This window comes from Camarhynchus parvulus, chromosome 3, assembly GCF_901933205.1.
Source record: "Camarhynchus parvulus chromosome 3, STF_HiC, whole genome shotgun sequence".
In the NCBI taxonomy this organism is placed as follows: Eukaryota; Metazoa; Chordata; class Aves; order Passeriformes; family Thraupidae; genus Camarhynchus; species Camarhynchus parvulus.
The window spans coordinates 16,872,817-16,889,978 of record NC_044573.1 but is presented as its reverse complement, the minus strand read 5'-3'; the positions used below and the strand labels follow the sequence as shown (position 1 = coordinate 16,889,978).

The 17,162-nt window shown below is 40.3% G+C and overlaps 1 protein-coding gene across 3 annotated transcripts in view; it reads left to right on the top strand.

The window, feature by feature from the left end:
- The first annotated feature begins 388 nt into the window (after positions 1-388).
- Positions 389-17,162, top strand: part of AFTPH (aftiphilin) — a 42,453-nt gene continuing 25,679 nt past the window's right edge. For all 3 annotated transcript variants that reach the window (XR_004060587.1, XM_030945000.1, XM_030944999.1), the window contains exons 1-2: positions 389-582; positions 9,455-11,237. Coding sequence is in view for 2 of the 3 variants with exons in the window: in XM_030945000.1 (XP_030800860.1) it covers positions 9,465-11,237 (1,773 nt within the window). In the remaining variant the exon portion in view is untranslated. The remainder of the gene's footprint in view (positions 583-9,454; positions 11,238-17,162) is intronic.

Sequence of the window (17,162 nt, the reverse complement as noted above, 5' to 3'; positions counted from 1 at the left end):
GCTCCAATGTTACACTTCGCTCTCTATTTTATTAATTCGCGCCGCGTTGTGACCGCTACACGGAGCTCAGTTAACCGCGGCCCCAGGACGAATGGCAGGCTTTGCCCGCTACTTAAACGCTACTCTTTTAAACGTTATTCTTTACAATTTTAACACACGCTCCCTAGGGCTTGGAACCAGCTGACGTTTAGGGTCCCTTCCAGCCCCAAGCGGCTCTGGGGCCCTGAGCCCCGCCGGCACGGCACAGCAGAACACCCAGCAGCGCTGAGCCCGCTCCCTCAGCCCTTTCTCCGCAGCGCTGCTTGCGGCGGGGCGCGGGCCGGGCCGGACGTGACGCGGGCGGGGGCGGCGGCGCGGTGCGTGCCGGGAGCGCGGTGGGCGGTGGCGGGCGGGAGGCGGCGGCCGGAGGGGCCGGGCCGCAGCGACGCGGTTCCTGTCGCCCACAGGGGCTCCCCTCCATGGCGGTTGCCGCGGGAGGCCGCAGATAACCGGCCGCGGCCCCTCCCCTTCCTCCCTCCTTCCCTCCCCTCCCCGCCCGCCGCCATGCCCGCCCGGGCCCCGCCGCCCCCGCGCAGCCCGCAGGTAAGAGATGGCGGGGGGCGGCTCGTTCCCGCCGGGCCCGGCCGCGGAAGGGCGCCGGGGACCCCTGGGCGCTGCCCCCCGGGGCGCGGCGGCGGCGGCCGGGGCCTGTCGGGGGCAGCGCCGTCCTTGCCGTGGGCCCGCGGGGGAGGGCGGCGGGGCCCGGGCGGGGCAGGGCAGGGCAGGGCGAGCCCCGCGGCTCCCCGGGCTCGTCCCGCCGCAGCCGGAGCGGGGGGCTCGGCTTTGTCCTGCGGCGGGGCCCGCGGTTTCCTGGGGATCAGCGGCGCCGCGGCTGGGAGAGGGCGCAGGGATGTGGTGCAAGAAGTTCAGCTGTCCTGTGTGTTTGGCTTTTCCGGACAAGCTGTCTCTTTCGAGGGGCGTAGAGCGTGTCTGTTGCTAAATGCGTCTGGACATGACAGGCTGAACAGAGTTACGATAACTTAAGTGTGGCATTTTTCTTTGGTAGAGGAGGTAATGTCATTCTGAAATGAGGCGAAACTGCTCAAGTGCTATTAGGTCCTGACACTTCCGTTTGCTATGAGAAGTGTCTATTTGGTCAACGAAAATATAATTTTTTCTTTAGGGAAGACAGTGCCTTAAAAACAACGATTAAACATTGGGATTCCTTCAAAGTGTCAGTAAATTGGCCTCTTAATAGTGACAGCCCTTCCTTCCATCTTCAGCACCGAAATGGAAACCGGCAGTTTAATGCTCCTTAAGCAAACATCTGTTCATAAATGACTGGAGTGAGTAGAGAAACATTGCTGACAGGAGCTGTGCTGGGTTGGTTTTATAAGTTTTGTTTCCATGCATGGTTTAGAGCCCAACATGCTTCGTTAGAACTCATTTTTCAGCTGTTGAGCCCATGGTAAAGTGAGTTTGATGGATGCTGCTTTTTAGCTGGATTGGTCCTTGGAGATTGAACAAAATTAAAAGTATTTCCTCCTTGTTTTATTCTCTGGACATATGAACTAGACTTGGAAAGGCAATTAGCCTACTTTAAAAATAAAAATGGTCTGTTGTATTGTCAGCACAAGCAGAGGTTTGCTCATGCAATGCACAGGTAGCAGTTTCTCCTCCTGAAGTTGGAGCTGTACCAGGAGGAATGTGACATTAATTGTGGGAGCCTAGGGAAGAGTTGGAGTACCTGTGGCTACTGAGGGCTTGTTTTGTTTATTTTAAACCGTCATGTCAGTAAGAATAAATAGCATGGATGTGAGAATGAGACTTAAAAATATGTAGAAAAGCTAATGGAGCTCTGGTGTTTTCATTCTGCACTGATAGTTGCATAAAGTACACATTGTATGACCTTTTAAGGTCATGTGAAAGTATGACCTCTTGTTTTTATTTCCTTAATTTGTTTATAAGTAAGCAGTTGAAGGATCTCGGCCTCATTTGTTTTTTAATGTACTTTGTTTTTGCTCAGATCGTGTTTTTGTTTAGGAAAGGATTTAATAGACTATAAAATCTGGAGTTCACACAGTGAATCATACTTGTATTACATATTGCTGGTGATGAGGGCTCTGTGTGATTTCTACATTTCTACTTAAAAACTCCACCAGTAGCTTACTAAGCTAACACAACCCTTTTAACACCTTAATTACCCAAAGTAATATTCTGAAGCTTTCCGTACTTTCAAAAGACTTGTCTTTCACAGTGGAAATAATAGAGCACCTTAGATGGATCTCAGTCAACTCTGCCTTTGCCTCTTGAAATATTCATTGAGGTGTCCTTGCAGGGCTCTCAAGGTGGTATCAGTTGGAAAAGAAACTGATAAAGAAACTGATGCTCGATCAAGTTGTTTTCACTACACTCAGCAGCATAATTTTCTTGCAGATACCATTATCTATCTCGACAGAATGTTCATTCCTCTCCGAGCTATTGTGCTGTTTGACAACTTAAACTGCTTCTTTGTGAACATTTCAGCGCAATGACATGCTCACCCTTTCATGGGGATTCAAAATACTTATAATTTTTCTGGATAGTCAGAGAAGTGCCTTAGATCCTACTCATTCCTAGGTGTTAGAAATTTTGTCTGTTAGATTTTCTCCTTTGTGCAAAAAAACCACACTGAGTAAGCTGCTGCTATTGCACACACACATAGAGAGAAAAAAAGCCTTGAAATATGCCTTGTTTGAAAACTGACATTCTCATTTTCTGTAGACTTTCTTTCATGCTAATGTCTTTGGCAATTAAAGTTTTCAGTTGCAAGGAATATTTCCGTATTGGTGCCACTTGCAAGGTGATCTAAGAAATCTGCTGTAAAGCTAGTAATTTGGGTTTTTCAAATCAAAGAGTCCCGTGTTGGGAGAACCACAGGAAGGGCAAATCCTCTCTTCACTTTAGTGTGCTTGGAAGTAGGGTGAAGGAAACGTGACACCTCAAGTTCATATGTCTGTTGATAAGCGATGGAAAATAGATTTTATTCTTTGGAGTATTAGGTGTCCCTCCTGTATTGTGTTTTTAATATGAGGTAATGTCTGTAGGTGGGATAAATGGTGAATAAGTAAGCCTGCTCACTGGAAAACAAGCAGTAAGTACATTTGCAGTAATGGGAAGAAGACCCATGGCTGTTTTCCTTGTGCAGCTGCATTTCCTCTGCCGGGCTGTGGGAGAAGCTGTCACAGCAGAGTGCAGCCCTGGGCAGTTCTGATCCACTCTGTGCTGCAGTCTGTGTGAAGTTTGAAGGGTTTATATGTGATGGAGATCATACTGCTCTGTGAGGAAGTCTCTGAGAACACTTGACCCTAGATAATCTAGTTCTAATACTTTCTAATCTAGCATCTTTTTATCCTAATTTAGAACACATTCCCAGCTAGTATGTTTGAGGGTAACATCCAGAAATAGATTTCTCGCTGAGTTAAGCACTGTTTTTAACGAAAGTTAAGAAATCATAAGAATGAAAACATCTGAGTTCTGTGTTACTTGTAACATCCATCTTTACACATTATGTGGCTGTGTGCTTGTATGTTGGACACAAATACTGCATTCCACAGAGCCAGACTGTAACTTGATTGACTGTCCCAGCCACTTGTGTTTGCCCATATGAATTTAAGGTGTGCTGGTTCTTACAACATTTTCCCCACTTTCTGTTTACAGATTTATGTACAGGCAGCATCTTCATCTGCAACTGTTAAAGCACATCAGTAGACTTTGAGTTGAAACATTTTTTTGCTTATAGTAACTTTGAGGACAACCTGGTCTTTTAGGTTTGGGGAGTAATGCTGTCCTTGGTTAAAAAAGGAGTTTAATGAACCAACAGAACATTTAGATTCATATTTTCCAACAGCTCCTTTGATTCTGCAGCTAAGCCAAAATGAAACAGGGAGAAGTGAAGCAGCACAACTACTGAAAATACATGTTTGCTTCTTTATATAGTTTAACAACATTTAAAATGAAAGTGCTTATATCCAAGATCTGTTTAAATTTCACTTTTGTGCCACCTAACTTGGTCTTCCTGCATTGTCAGTGATGAGAGGAAGAGCAGCACTGTCAAAGAGGTTTGAATATGGAATAGGCTGGATTGTCTAGGGGTGCCTAGTGTTAATGCCAGCATGGGGAGCACAGAACAGGAAGAATGAGCTGCCTGAGATTAGTGCCAGATTCTTGGTGAAGCTGTCCTGAGTTCTGTTACTTTAATGTTCATTATACATACAACACTTTGTAATAGAAAGCGTCCAGCAAGTTTAGTGTTTGAAACCACAGTAATGCATGGTGGAATTGATTAATTCCAAATGTTTGGTAGTGAGAAATAAGGCTTAGATATGTTTGCCTTACTGGAACTGGAGAATATTGTTTTCCTCAATTCATACATGTCCAAGAAAAGGTGCTCTGAAACTCCTGCTTTGGGTAATGGACCTTCTGGCTGTAACAGCATTAAGTTCAAAATCGAAAATATTGATTTCTTGGAGGCTTTATGAAGTAAACATTTTCTTGCTGTATTTTGTTTGCTGGTAACTATTTCCAAAAATAAAAGTAAGCTTATTAAACCAATTTAAGAACATATTGGCTTCAGCCTGGACAGACTCTCTCTAGAGTGGATTTGGGTTGCAGAAATGCTGTACTAAGACAGGCTCTCCTCATTTACAACTACCATTCTAGAAATAGGTTCTCAGGTGCAGAAAGACTGGAAATCTGGTTTCCATTGTCCATAAACCAAAGAAGAAGCATAGAGATAATGGAAGAGGACAGCTTTTCCTACTGGAAGCCAACACTGTGCTGTAACAAGAAGTCTAAATCTGGTTCTTACTGTGATATTTTTGGCATTTGCTAGAGGATTTCCCTTGCAGTAAGAGTTAAATGTTCTTGGAAAGATCAGATGCTAGCAGCTAATGACATGAATCCATCTCCTTGCCATTGCAAGGCTTTTACTGTAAGGTATTTCAGTAATGTTGTAATTTCTGTCATGGAGATCTTGATTGTGCCATTTCTGATTATTGTGTTTCCTGTATGCTTTAAGGAGGTGGTTTGCTTAACTCAGCTTTTCTTCAGAATAAGCCACAGCTGAGAGGTTATTCATTGCTTTACTTCCTCTCAACTTAAAGGAAACATTCTGGTTTATAAGGGGGTTCTTTTGAATTTCCATGCCTCGGGTATTTCGTTAGAGATACTCTGAGACCTCCTGATTTTTTAGGTGTTATGTAAGAGCCAAACACGCTGTTTCAAGTCTTGCCTTAGAAGATACACAGAGAAGGAACTATTTATACCTGCTTTTGTGTAGTGTAATTGCATTGTTCTCTATGCTGCCTAGTCTTTGTTAAGCTGTTGCTATTACTCTACAAAAAGGTAGTGAACAAGGATGTGATCTGTGTGTGAGGAAAGCACATATTGTTCCCTGTTTACTGCAAACAAATAAGCAAATAGCCTGGTTTTGTTGTAAATGTTTTGAAAACCTAGTTAGCGATCAGAAAAGGAGGATTTGCATTTTCTCTTTCCAGTTCCTTGCCTATCAGAATTTTTCTAGCATTATTGATTTCTCTTTTCTCTCTTCTTTTGATGTTTCAAATTAACTTGAATTGCATTCTTAAATGCATGTGACTTGAGAAAAAAGGTTTGAACCTTGAATCTTAATTAATTAATCAGCTTTTTTTTTTCTTTAGGGTACAATGTCAATATGTTTTGTGAGTGTATTGGTGAATTGCATTTATAGTATGACTTACACAGCGGTCTCCTGTTTGTGGTACTGAAATTTTTTGAGAAATTCCTTGATGGTGAACATTAGAATGTGAAAATAAAGAAGCCTATGGAAGCAAGAACTAGCATTTCCAGTTAATAAAGACCCAACAAGCAAACAGGTAAAAGAAAGAAATACAGAAAATGGCATCTGAGAGAGAATACAATTCTTTGTTTCCTAGAAAACCTTGGTACAACCACATGCCATGAGCAATTGATAGAAATCTGTCTTCAGTCTAATCTTAAACTGTTCAGATCTGCAGAGGTTACTGGCATTTGTCAGCATAAATCTGTGTTTGTGACTAAAGCAATCCACTAAACATGAACACTTTAACTGTGTCAGATTCCTCACCTCGGGGTGTAAGGTCTGATGCCAGAAACCTGGGTTGTTACTTATTACAAATCACGGAAGTTAGGCACGTTATGCTCTGTTACACAAGTAAAGACTGTTATAATTGCCTTCAAATCAAAATCCTTGTTATATAGTGTACTGAAAAATTGGTGGTTTCTTTTAAGAAATGCATGTTTAAAGAATCTATAAGTGAACAGAGAGTGTTAACTTTATACTTGACTTTTAGATTTGGTCACCAATTGGCTCAAAAACAAGATGATGAATAATCCATATTATTGGTCATAGAACTTGTTCAAATTCTACTTCGGGTTAAATCACATTGTAAACATCACTTAAATACCAGGTTTACAAAATAATGTAGCAGAATGTCTTGATAAAGAATATGTCTGAGCTGGGTAAAAGGACTACAAAAGATGAAGTCACAGTTCCAGCTGTATTTGAAATGCCAGACAAAGCAGGGATTAACTAAATGAAATAAGGAACAAAGTAGTTGTTCTGTCAGACCTGTGGGTTTTCACCAAAGGTTTCAATGGACAATAACTAATTTAGTTTCTAGCTGGCAGATAGAATACTTTTGGAAGTCATGAAAGAGGACCATAATGAAATTCTTTCTGAAGAAAACTACATTAAGACTATAAAATACCCATGCTGTTTTATATTGTGAGGAGAATTGAGATTATGCCCAGTTTAAAAATTTATCACTGATTAGTCAAGAGGAGGGGGAATACTATTATGACTTTTTTCCTTTTCTTACAGTTTGAGTTCTGTCAACAACAATTAAATTGTGTCAGTTGTAACCTTACACTCATTTATAATGCAGATTCATACATTTTGGAGCTCTCAGTGTTTGGCTTTTAAAATGCAGCAGTAGCATAACTGGAAATACCTGACATTTAGAAAATAATTATACAGAAGTCCATACAGTTGGTTATGCAGTGGGTTCTTGTGGATTAAACACAGAGTAGACTATCAAACCTGTGATCACATTTTTAAATATACAGTTAATGTTCCTTGCAGATCCTGTTTTGGCAACTGTTATTGAAATGTAGCTGAAGTATTGTGCTGCTGGACTGCTGCTTTGTAAATGGTCCCTGTGCTGTTTTAAAAGTTCTTTGAAATGAAAAATTGAAGGAAGTTTCTTCTGCTCTATGTCAGAAGTTGCAGGAGAGAAAATTTTTAAATGGTCAGCCATCTTCCTACATGTTCAATTGGGTTTTGGCTGTTTGCTTTAGCTCCCATGCAGTTATCTTTGTCCTGTGCTTATCCTTATTATTCTTGTTCCTTGTCTCCCCTTTTTAATGTTAACTGGAAAGAAAAGGAGTCTTGTGGGTAAATTCCCTGTGATTGTGATGCTTGCTCCTCTCACATTATCCAGTTTGTTTTCTGAAACTGTGTATTTGGGCTATTTTAGATCATCCTTGCCTCCAAGGATGTTCTCAACTCTACTGGGATTTATTTTTGGCTGAGCTTAAAATAGTCATTCAGTAAATGGTCAACCAAAAAATGGGTAGAGTTGTTCTGATGGATAGTATAGGAATTTTTCTTGGCGTGTCTTGCCAAAATGAAATTCACTAATGTAAGGTGATGTAGTTAGTAATACAGACCTGAATGTTATATTTCAAATTTCTCAGGTGAAAACCAACCTATAAATCTGAAAAGAATTAAGACACATGGGTTTTGATGAACTATACAGACAAATTTTTCTTTTAATGGGAAAGTTCAGAAGCTTAGAGCAAGTGAAGCTCTTCTCTCAAATACCTTGTTAAGCAGCTGGTGCTGAGTAAGCCTATGTGGGAGCTTGTTGACAACTTAGGCTTTATTCTAAACAAAATTCCTTTGCAGTTCTCTTCAGTTTGCATGTTATGTTACAAATTACTTCATGTTTTCATCTGATAAGCATGATGTACTTTTGTAACTGCAAACTACCCTTTCAAAAAGAAATTTTATGTTAGTCACCTCAAGGATGCCAGATGCCTGGCAAATATCAAGTGCTTGGTATGTTGTGCTTGAGAAGAACTGCAGAGCTCCATTTGTTGGTTTTTTACCCTTTGTGTGCTGCTCTTAAGGTGCTTTTACAAAGTTGTTTGCTAAAGGCACTGGATATAAGGATCGTGTTTTATCTGTGTTGCATAACTAGTTTTGTAAAGTCTGCACTTATTCTGGTGGTTAGAAGTTCAAATATTTGCCAGCATGTATAGGTTGTTTCCACTCTTTTTCTGTAGATGAGGCTTAGTTTATTGCGGTTCTTTCATGTCAAGTGTCATTTGAAATGGAGAGAGATTGGGGTGAGCTCTTCTTTGAAGGGTTTTAACGTATGGACTAGTTCAGTGCTGTGTACAACTGTGAATTTATACATACTAGTAGTTATTGTTTCATTAATTGCACACAGCATTGAAAAAGTCAAGATCATTCTTTAGGAAAGAAAAATTTCCATCCGTACCTGGCTTGTTCCTGCAATGGTTTGCAATGTTAAGACAGAGAAAGTCCTTAATCTGTTTCTATCTAGGCCATGGGAATACTTTCTTCTTTTTTCTTTTCCTCCTGTGGTTTAGTGATTTGTGGTTAAATATTTTATGAATAATTGTGCTCAGCTCTCTTTTTGAGAATAAGTTTTGATAACGTGTGTTTGGCTCTAGGCTTTACTGGTGGCATCATGATGGCATTTCTCAGCTGGTTCTTAAGACAGAAGCAGGCTGGTGACAGAAGAGGTGGAGACAGTGTGTTGGTTTGTGGGTAGGAAATCCAGAGAACAGGGCAACCAAACTGAAACCCATGGACTGGTAGAAAGAGACTTAAACAGTAGGGTAGCAGATCATAGCTAGTGGTTCCAACAGCAGTTCCTTCCTCCACTCCTTCACAATTTCAGAGCTTATGGAAGCACTTTTTGAAGTCTTTGACTGTGATGAAGGTCCCTTATGTGTATGGCTGTTGTGGCATTGCCCATGGAGTGGCTTAATGCCTGTCACACACCTGAGCACGCAAGGAGTGTGGCAAAACATGGACCAGGGTCACTGGCACTTTTGTGAACTGCTGGTGATGAGAGGTAGAGAACTGATGGGTTGAAACTGAATTTAGTTGTGCCAGTGTGTTGCACAACAGCTCAAGATAACTTCAGCGCTGTCTGCTGTCAATTTGATCATGTAGTAGTTTAGAAGAGACTTGAACTGTTCCAATAGATTCTTTGTGGCTTGTGAAACACATGGGTTTGGGGAGTGTTTCTTTCTGGTATCTAATACAGATATTGACCTATATACACACTCTAAAAATGAGGCATGAAACTGTAAAAATGAAATATGTAAGAACATGAAAGCTAGCCAAGTTCTAACATAGCTCTGTTTTCCCCTCATACAGAAATACATTAATGTTGAAGCAGAACCAAACAATGGAACCAGACATTATTCGAATGTATTCCTCATCCCCTCCACCACTTGACAATGGAGCTGATGATGACGATGAAGATGAGTTTGGAGGATTTTCTGGTGTGAGCACTGCTGGTGTAGCTTTTGCTGATTTTGATACAGCGGACTACAGTCATCCAAAGGAAGAGTTTATACCCACAAATCATTTCATCCCACTCCATGATTATTCTGACAATGTAGCTAGCATTGCAACTTTCACATCTGTTAAAAATGGTAAAGATAAAGACTGCATTGCAGAGCTTCCTACTCATCCTAAGGAGCTTTCTGATATGTCAGCTACTAGTACTATCAAAGAAAAATCTAAGTTTAGAACTTCAGGTACTGCTTTAGAAGATGTAAACAGAAGGGGGGAACAAAGAGATAACACTGGAAAATCAGAGGGTTTTTCTTCTCGTGTGGTTAGAACTGGTGTAACAGTTGAGAGGCAGGATGAGCAAATAGATGCTTGTAATGGTGAGAAACTTCCGTGTCTAGAGATTCTAACAAATGGATTTGCAGCATCAGACCCTGTAAATCCTCAGGGAACAGAAGATCTAGACAGTATTGGTGACTCAAAGGGACTGAAAACTGTTAGCACCCATAGTACTGAGCAAAATTTGAACTCAATGCCTAGCTCAGGTGAAGATGTTGCAGATTTTGCTACCTTCTCAAACAAAACCCCAATCCATTTAGAGGGAACAGAGCCTACAATATGCAATGTTCTTAATGAAAGAGACTCAGTGAGCATTCAGGAGAACAACAGAATAAACAGAGTAACTCATAGTGAAGAAGAGGTTTGCATTTCAGAAATTAGTTGTGAACAGGGTCCCTCAGCACTGGAATTTGCAATTTCTAGTACGTCTCAAGCAACTGGAAGTTCAATATGCACTACAGAGAACGGAGAGCACAGTGGGAGGAGAAGACAACATCACATAGAGAATGGTGGCAAAGATTTTAGTAGGTCTGAGGATTCTTCAAAAGCAGCAGACATCGAGGCTGATAAGATCCAAAGCCTCAGCCGTGATCCTGCAGGGGACAAACTGGGTGGTGATGAAGATCTCAAGAATGGTGGAAGTAGCACTGAAGTTTTAGTTTGCAGTGACAAACATGATGATGTGTTTGGTGACTTTGGTTCAGTCAGCAGTGCACCTCCCACCTTCAGGAATGCTGAAGACTCAGTAAACGCTCTTGATTCAGAAAGAACTTCTGAGCAGCCCGCACACGTTAGCGAACCTAATGAGGAATTTGGTGAATTCAGGGACACGAGTACTGTTTGCCAGCAGCCAGCAAGTTTGGACCAAGCTGAACTAAATCAGGCTGCTGACACTTTAGAATGTGCTACTACCAGTAAAACTTCTGGGGTAGATTTCCAGCATACTACTGAGGTAGAAAATGGTGATGATACTGAATTTGGAGACTTCGATTCAGTGCCAAAACCTCAAGATGAGAGTGTTGCTTTCCAGGACTCGGATGACTTTGCGGACTTCAGTTCAGCAGGTTGTAACCAGGCTACAGACTGGAATGCTTTTGAAGATGAACAAAAAGACAGCTGTTCTTGGGCTGCCTTTGGAGACGAGCAGGCTGGTGAATCTCATCACAGAAAAGAGACGTGGCAGTCACATAGGACAGATGTGTCTGCCAGGAGCGATGGGCCAGTGTTACACAAGACTGACAGTGTTGCTCTAGCACCTTTCCAAGGGACTATCAGTAAGCAAGAGCTATCACCTTCAGTTCAGGTAAGAGTTTGCTTTGTTTTCCTCAGTCTTGTTCTGCTCTTACACATACAGTTCTTCCTGGTTCCTGCTTCTGCATACAACAAATATTTGCATAGTCCTTGTTTGCCTTTCAGGAGAGATTTAATGTTCTCTGTGAGACGGGATGGTATGAAACATTATGCTGTGTTTGAATCTTGCAGATGTTTGCAGCAGTGTTACTTCCCACAGACAAATGAGCAGGGTGTGCTGGAACTTGTAGGAATGTGTTTTGATGATTACATGTGATCATTTACATAAATTGATCAAAGGAATAAGCCAACAAGAACATTTCAGATCCTGTGATAGTTTTTCCTTTTGCTTCATTGTTTACTGCCTTTTGGGGGGCATTCTGTTGCCTTTTTGTAAAATAGTGGTGTGACCAGAAGCTGGGGTTACTGGTTCCCAAAATTTTCCATCATCATTCTCTACCAATGTTTTCAAAACCTGATTAAAAATGATTATTTGATTTGTAAATAGCTGCACTAATTCACTTAGAGCAGACAGCATGATAAAACACAAGTTGTGGAATTCTGTCTTGGGTATTCAAACTCCTGGGAAGTTAACTCTTTAAAAATAAGTCTCTGTTAGGTATTAATTGTGGGAAACTGCACATTCTAGCAACATCACAGAGGACTGGTGATTTGTTAAAGCTGCTGCTATTTATAATTAGAAGTTTCCAGGAGAGGGAAGTAAATAGGTTTATTTCTTACCGTCTCTCCCATGTTTTCTGCTTTTGTCGCTAAATATTCATTAATTCCTAATTAGTTACTTCCTAAGCCTTTTTAACAGTCAATTTGAGATCTGTGGCTATTCATACAAAGACTTTTTTTGTTAAGCATTTAATAATACTTTTACAAAATTCAGAACAAGAATTTCAGTTTAGAATTTTCTTCAAAGCTTCTTTTTATTCATGTCATTCCATGTGAGTAGTTTAGAGTATGCCCTGTCTTTTTGAAGCATGCAGCAGCACCAGCAGTAAAGGATGTTAGTGGTAATATGTGTCTGAAAGGTTTGGATCTTCTCTGGCAATAAAAGGAAATGAGGTAAGTCCTTTCTTTCAGGACCTTGCTTGGTGACAGCCCTGCCTCTTCCCATTTCCTGCCAGTGACAGGTGAAATGGCTTTTCAGAAGGTTGTGCCAGCTGGAGCTCTGCCAGCATCAGCAAATGGAATGGAGCTTTTGGGACTTAGCACTGATTTCTTGTCACGTTAAAAGCTGTGAGCCTCAGGTCCTTACTCTTCCTGCTTGCTGTTCCGTGCAGTGACTAACATTCCAAACCTCTAAGAGATTTCACAAGCCAAAAAAAAAGGCTCCTGAGTAAACCTGCAGGCAGATTTTTGTGTCTGTGTAAGACCTTGCTTTATCACCTGAATGTGTTGGCCCATTTCTTAAGCTGAAAGCACAAATCTATTCACCCATAAAATTGGAGAATACTAAGATTATTGTAATTAATCTCAATTGTTTCTCTTGCCACTTGAAAGACTGACCAGAATCTGAGAAAGAAATGGGGTGGGGAGATGATTCTAGTAAATCATCCCTTTTTTCTTTTAATTAATTAATATTTAGGGATAGCGTGAAGGTTTCAAATATTTATTTTCACTTAAAGTTTTCTGTAATTTTATGATAGGTTTTCAATAGAAAACACTTCTGAATGTAGATATTTATAAAAACAGAACCTTCAGAGGCTCTGTAATTAAGTTTTCCCTCCCCAAGCCTGCCTTAACAAAAGTCAAGTAAATTGGAAGTTCCTTACTTAAAGTCTGCCATGAAGTCTAATAGTAAAGCAAATTTTAAGACTTCCAAGTTTTTTTATTCCTTCTCTTTATGCTACAGTCAGTTGTGACTGTTTGAATCTAAAGTGATGTTCTCCCTCCTCTGCCAGTGAGGAAGTACAGCTAAGAGAATGTTTTACACAAATAAACTGGAGAGGAAGTTGAGCTGGACATGTTTTCTCTGTTGCAATAGTTTCCTTAGCCTTGCAGTGTCAATTGCTACATTTTTTTTTTCAGTTAACTCTTAAAAGCAGTAGTTATTTTATAAGTGCTTGAAGTTTCGGAGGGATCTACCAAAACTTTTTTTATATTAAAAAATCCTTGTTTTAAGATTAAATAGTAATTCTGTTTATAATCCATTGAGCCACAGTTTGCTAAATTGCTGTTAGAAACAGAGGTTAACTAATGAGTCAGCAGGAGCCAGCAGACAGCCCTGGTACTCTTAGTGTAGAATCTTAGTAAAATTAAACTCAGATTTTGATCAGCTTCCTTGCTGTCATTTAAGAGGTTGTCACTAAGGTCAAAACACAAAATATGACATTTTAAAGTAGTTGCCAATCTTCTGTTTGGCAGGTATTAAACTTGGTTCTGCAGCTGTTTGATGCAAGAGCAGAAATACTGGCAGGCAAGATAAATCTGGTGAGAGGGAAGAGAACAAAGTTTTTTATTACCCAGCCTAAAGAAGGATAGGGAGGAGGGGATAACTTGCATCAATGTATTGCTGGCAGATCTAAAAAGCATTTGCTGTAGCAACCCAAAGGGAGCAGGCTGTGTACAAATAGTGCATGTATTAGACACTTGAGATAGATGGGGAAATTGAGATCTCAGCTTAGGCTAAAGGTGAGCTGGGATCGTTTACAAGATACTGAATACACCTGGTCAGTGATGGTGAGGCTGGGAGCGTCACTGTAATGTGGTGATGAAAGAATCCTGAATGGTTTATAAACAGAATGATCCTAATGGAATTCTTTGCAAAAGCAGAAAATTGAAAAGGATACTTAGCCAGCAGCACTGCTGTTTGAATGTGGAAATAATGTATACAGCAATTTTCATCCATCCAGAATGCAGCATGAAAGCAAAGTTATTTATCAGTAGCTCAAGTTTCCATTGAAAAGGTCTCTGTATTTTCCTTTGTTTCTTAGTTTGTAGATTCTGAATGTGGAGATGGCAGTAAAATATTGCGCTTTCTGAGTGCAGTCTTGATTGCACGATGTATGTATGATGGGCAAACTGTTTAAAGACTCTGGATTTGGTATAATCTTTAATTAAAAATGGGCTTTGCTTCAATTCAACTACTTAATCCAGTTTTTATTAGAAAATATACAATATAAAGGATGAAACTAAGAGGCAGGAAGTTCACAAAAATTACCTTATATAGTCATATGTAGAGGCAAAAAGATCATGGTCTTTTCTTCCTTGCCTCTGGTCTCAGGCTCTCTGAATTCTGCTCACAATTTGCAGTGCAGGATTTGTAACATGCTGACCTCTTCTGTTCAGTAGTTCTGTGTGGAGGGGAGAGGAGGAAGGGCATGGTGTGCACACAGACTACCATCTGAACCCGTATTAATGCTACATATACCTTAATCCATTTAGTTTCTGTCTGCAGCTGAAAAGACCTAATGCCTGGTTTCAGTGTGGCTGCACTTTGCATTGGAGATGTGCCTTTGTGTTCAGTAACAGATTTAGGATGTAGTTGTGGGTGAAATGGTTGATCCAACAAGTCTTGAGCAAATCTGCACAAGCATTAGTCCCTTCTATGAAATCTAATTGCACACTACCAAGTTTTGTTTATGATGAATATAAGGCTTGTAGTGCAGCTTTTTCCATGAGATAATGCTGAACATTAGTCAGCTGAGGGGGTTATCTGCTGCATTAAGAATATATATATATATATATATACATATATATATATAGGATTCAGCAGTGAGGCACAAGAGCAGTAATAATCCATGGTAATCGTGTGGGTGGGGAATATGGCTGTGCCTGCCTGTGTGCAAGGAGCATGGGCATCTCCAGAGCAATAGGAGCTAAAGAAGGGCTTGGTTGGAAGGCCAGATCTTACCTGAAACTTAACAAATCCTGGCAAGGGATGAAGGAAAAGGTGAAGAGTCCTCCAAGTGGGTTTTAAGGTTCTCCACTTATTAGAGAGCCTGTGCAGGCTCTGCCTCTTCAGATTAATCAGTGTGGGCGAGGCACAGTTACTGAGCCATGAATAGGCACCCAGACAAAGAAAACCCTGGATCACTGTCATTTGGAGTGTGCTTTGTCTTGGGCAATGAGCATCCTTTTGGAGAAAAGTAATTGTGACCATAAAGACTTCAGCCCCTCAATTCAGCAAGGTAAATTAAAATAGTACTGGCTACTTATGTAAATATACCCTTTTGGAAAGGTTTGGGTGTTTTAAGTCCATAGCACAGTTCTGAAGTATTTGCAACTGTATAACAGTAAAAATCATACTATTAAAAGTAGCCAGTAATTGCTGGTTTTCAGAACAGAGTGGCTGAGGGGAATCTTGCAAAAGAAAATAGTTTGAGAGGGGGTTGTTTTAGCATTACTATTTATGGACAAAATTATTTTCCATTTTGTACACGTAAGTGTCATCTGCTGTACTTCCTCTTGGAGTCTGACTTAAAAGTTAGTATAACACCAGTAGATAACAACAACGTGACAAACTGAAATGGTCAGTGAGTTTTATGTAGTCACAATAAATAACTGTTAAACTATACTTTGCTTGCATGGAAGATGCAATATTTGATGCATTCTTCAGCTGAAGGAGAATAAATGGTGAAACTCCCAGCACGAAGGAGAGAGGCAGCTTCGTATTTCTAGCCTGAGCTTCCCTGCAGTTTCTAACTCTCTCAGATCAAGCAGTAAAAAGAGAAGTCTTAACCTTTTTTTTCCCCTTAAGCCACTACATTTTCAGGTTTGCTTTGCAGCTGAGCTCAAAACTTTTATAGTTACTCTTTTAAAATGGGTTTGGGATATTTAGGACTAACATTGCCTTCTTTAATTCCTTAAGTTATTGGTAAAAAAAAATCTGATACCTCATTTTATGTTGACGAAGGTTTTTTTAGCTCTTGTGGCATCCTCTTTCTGATTTGCAAATCTCAGTTTAGGATGAGTGTTTCCATTATAAATTTCCCGTGTAAATAAAAACAGCTATTTCAATTCAGTTTTTTACATTTAAGAAATATATGGTACTACCTTGTATTAACCCGCTTTTAAAGTGGGGATGGAGGCAAGCCATCACATTTGAAACAAGAGAAGTTAAACTAGTTTTCTTTGTAAGCTTTGCTTGTCTTCTTTACTCAGGAGTTTTTCTTGCAGCTGTTCTCCCATTGCTTCTGAGGTGTTGCCTGTGCATCAGACAAAGAAACAAATTGTTGCTATGTGAAAAGGAAATGGATTCATATTTTAAACAATCCATAAGCTGTTTCAAAGAAAAAAACTGTCCCCATTCAATTGAGAACTTAGGGATTTGTTCGTTTGCTTATGGGGTTTTAGTTGACCATTTAGCTTTGTTTAATGCTTGAGTCCAGAAAATTTTGAGGGTGTTGGTTGGTGTGTTCCCCATGGTGAGTTGCATCTATTGAAATTGGTTCTTCAGCTCCCTTGTGTTAGCTATATGGTCATGAAGTTTAGCGCTTAAAAAATCCCCAAACCCACCCCCCCCAAAATACTCCAAGAACATCAATAAAACCAACCAAACAAAAACCCCAAATACACCCATCCCATGCACACACATGGTGAAGGTCGAAGAGTAAATGGCTACTTGGCTTCTCACAGGCAAATGTGTTGCTGGAAAATGTGATTTGGTTGTTAAAAAACCCAGCAAAGGGAGCTTCTCATTTAACCTTTATTTTATTAAAATAGTCATAAAAAGCTGTGCTAGGCACTCTGCAGAACAGTGAGTTCATGATTTAAGTTAAATAAAATCTCAGTGGTTAATAATTTTCTTTTCTTGGCCCCTGAGCTTTGTTCTGTCATTTTTTGAGAGCTTTTATTCAGCTTTTGAGTTCCAACCAGAAACCAGTCATGTCCATATGGACTTCATTCCTTTCCTACTTTATATGTTTAGCATTTTAGATCTTTCATAGGCTCATTTCCATCTCCTTTAATATGTTTTTTCTTCTAT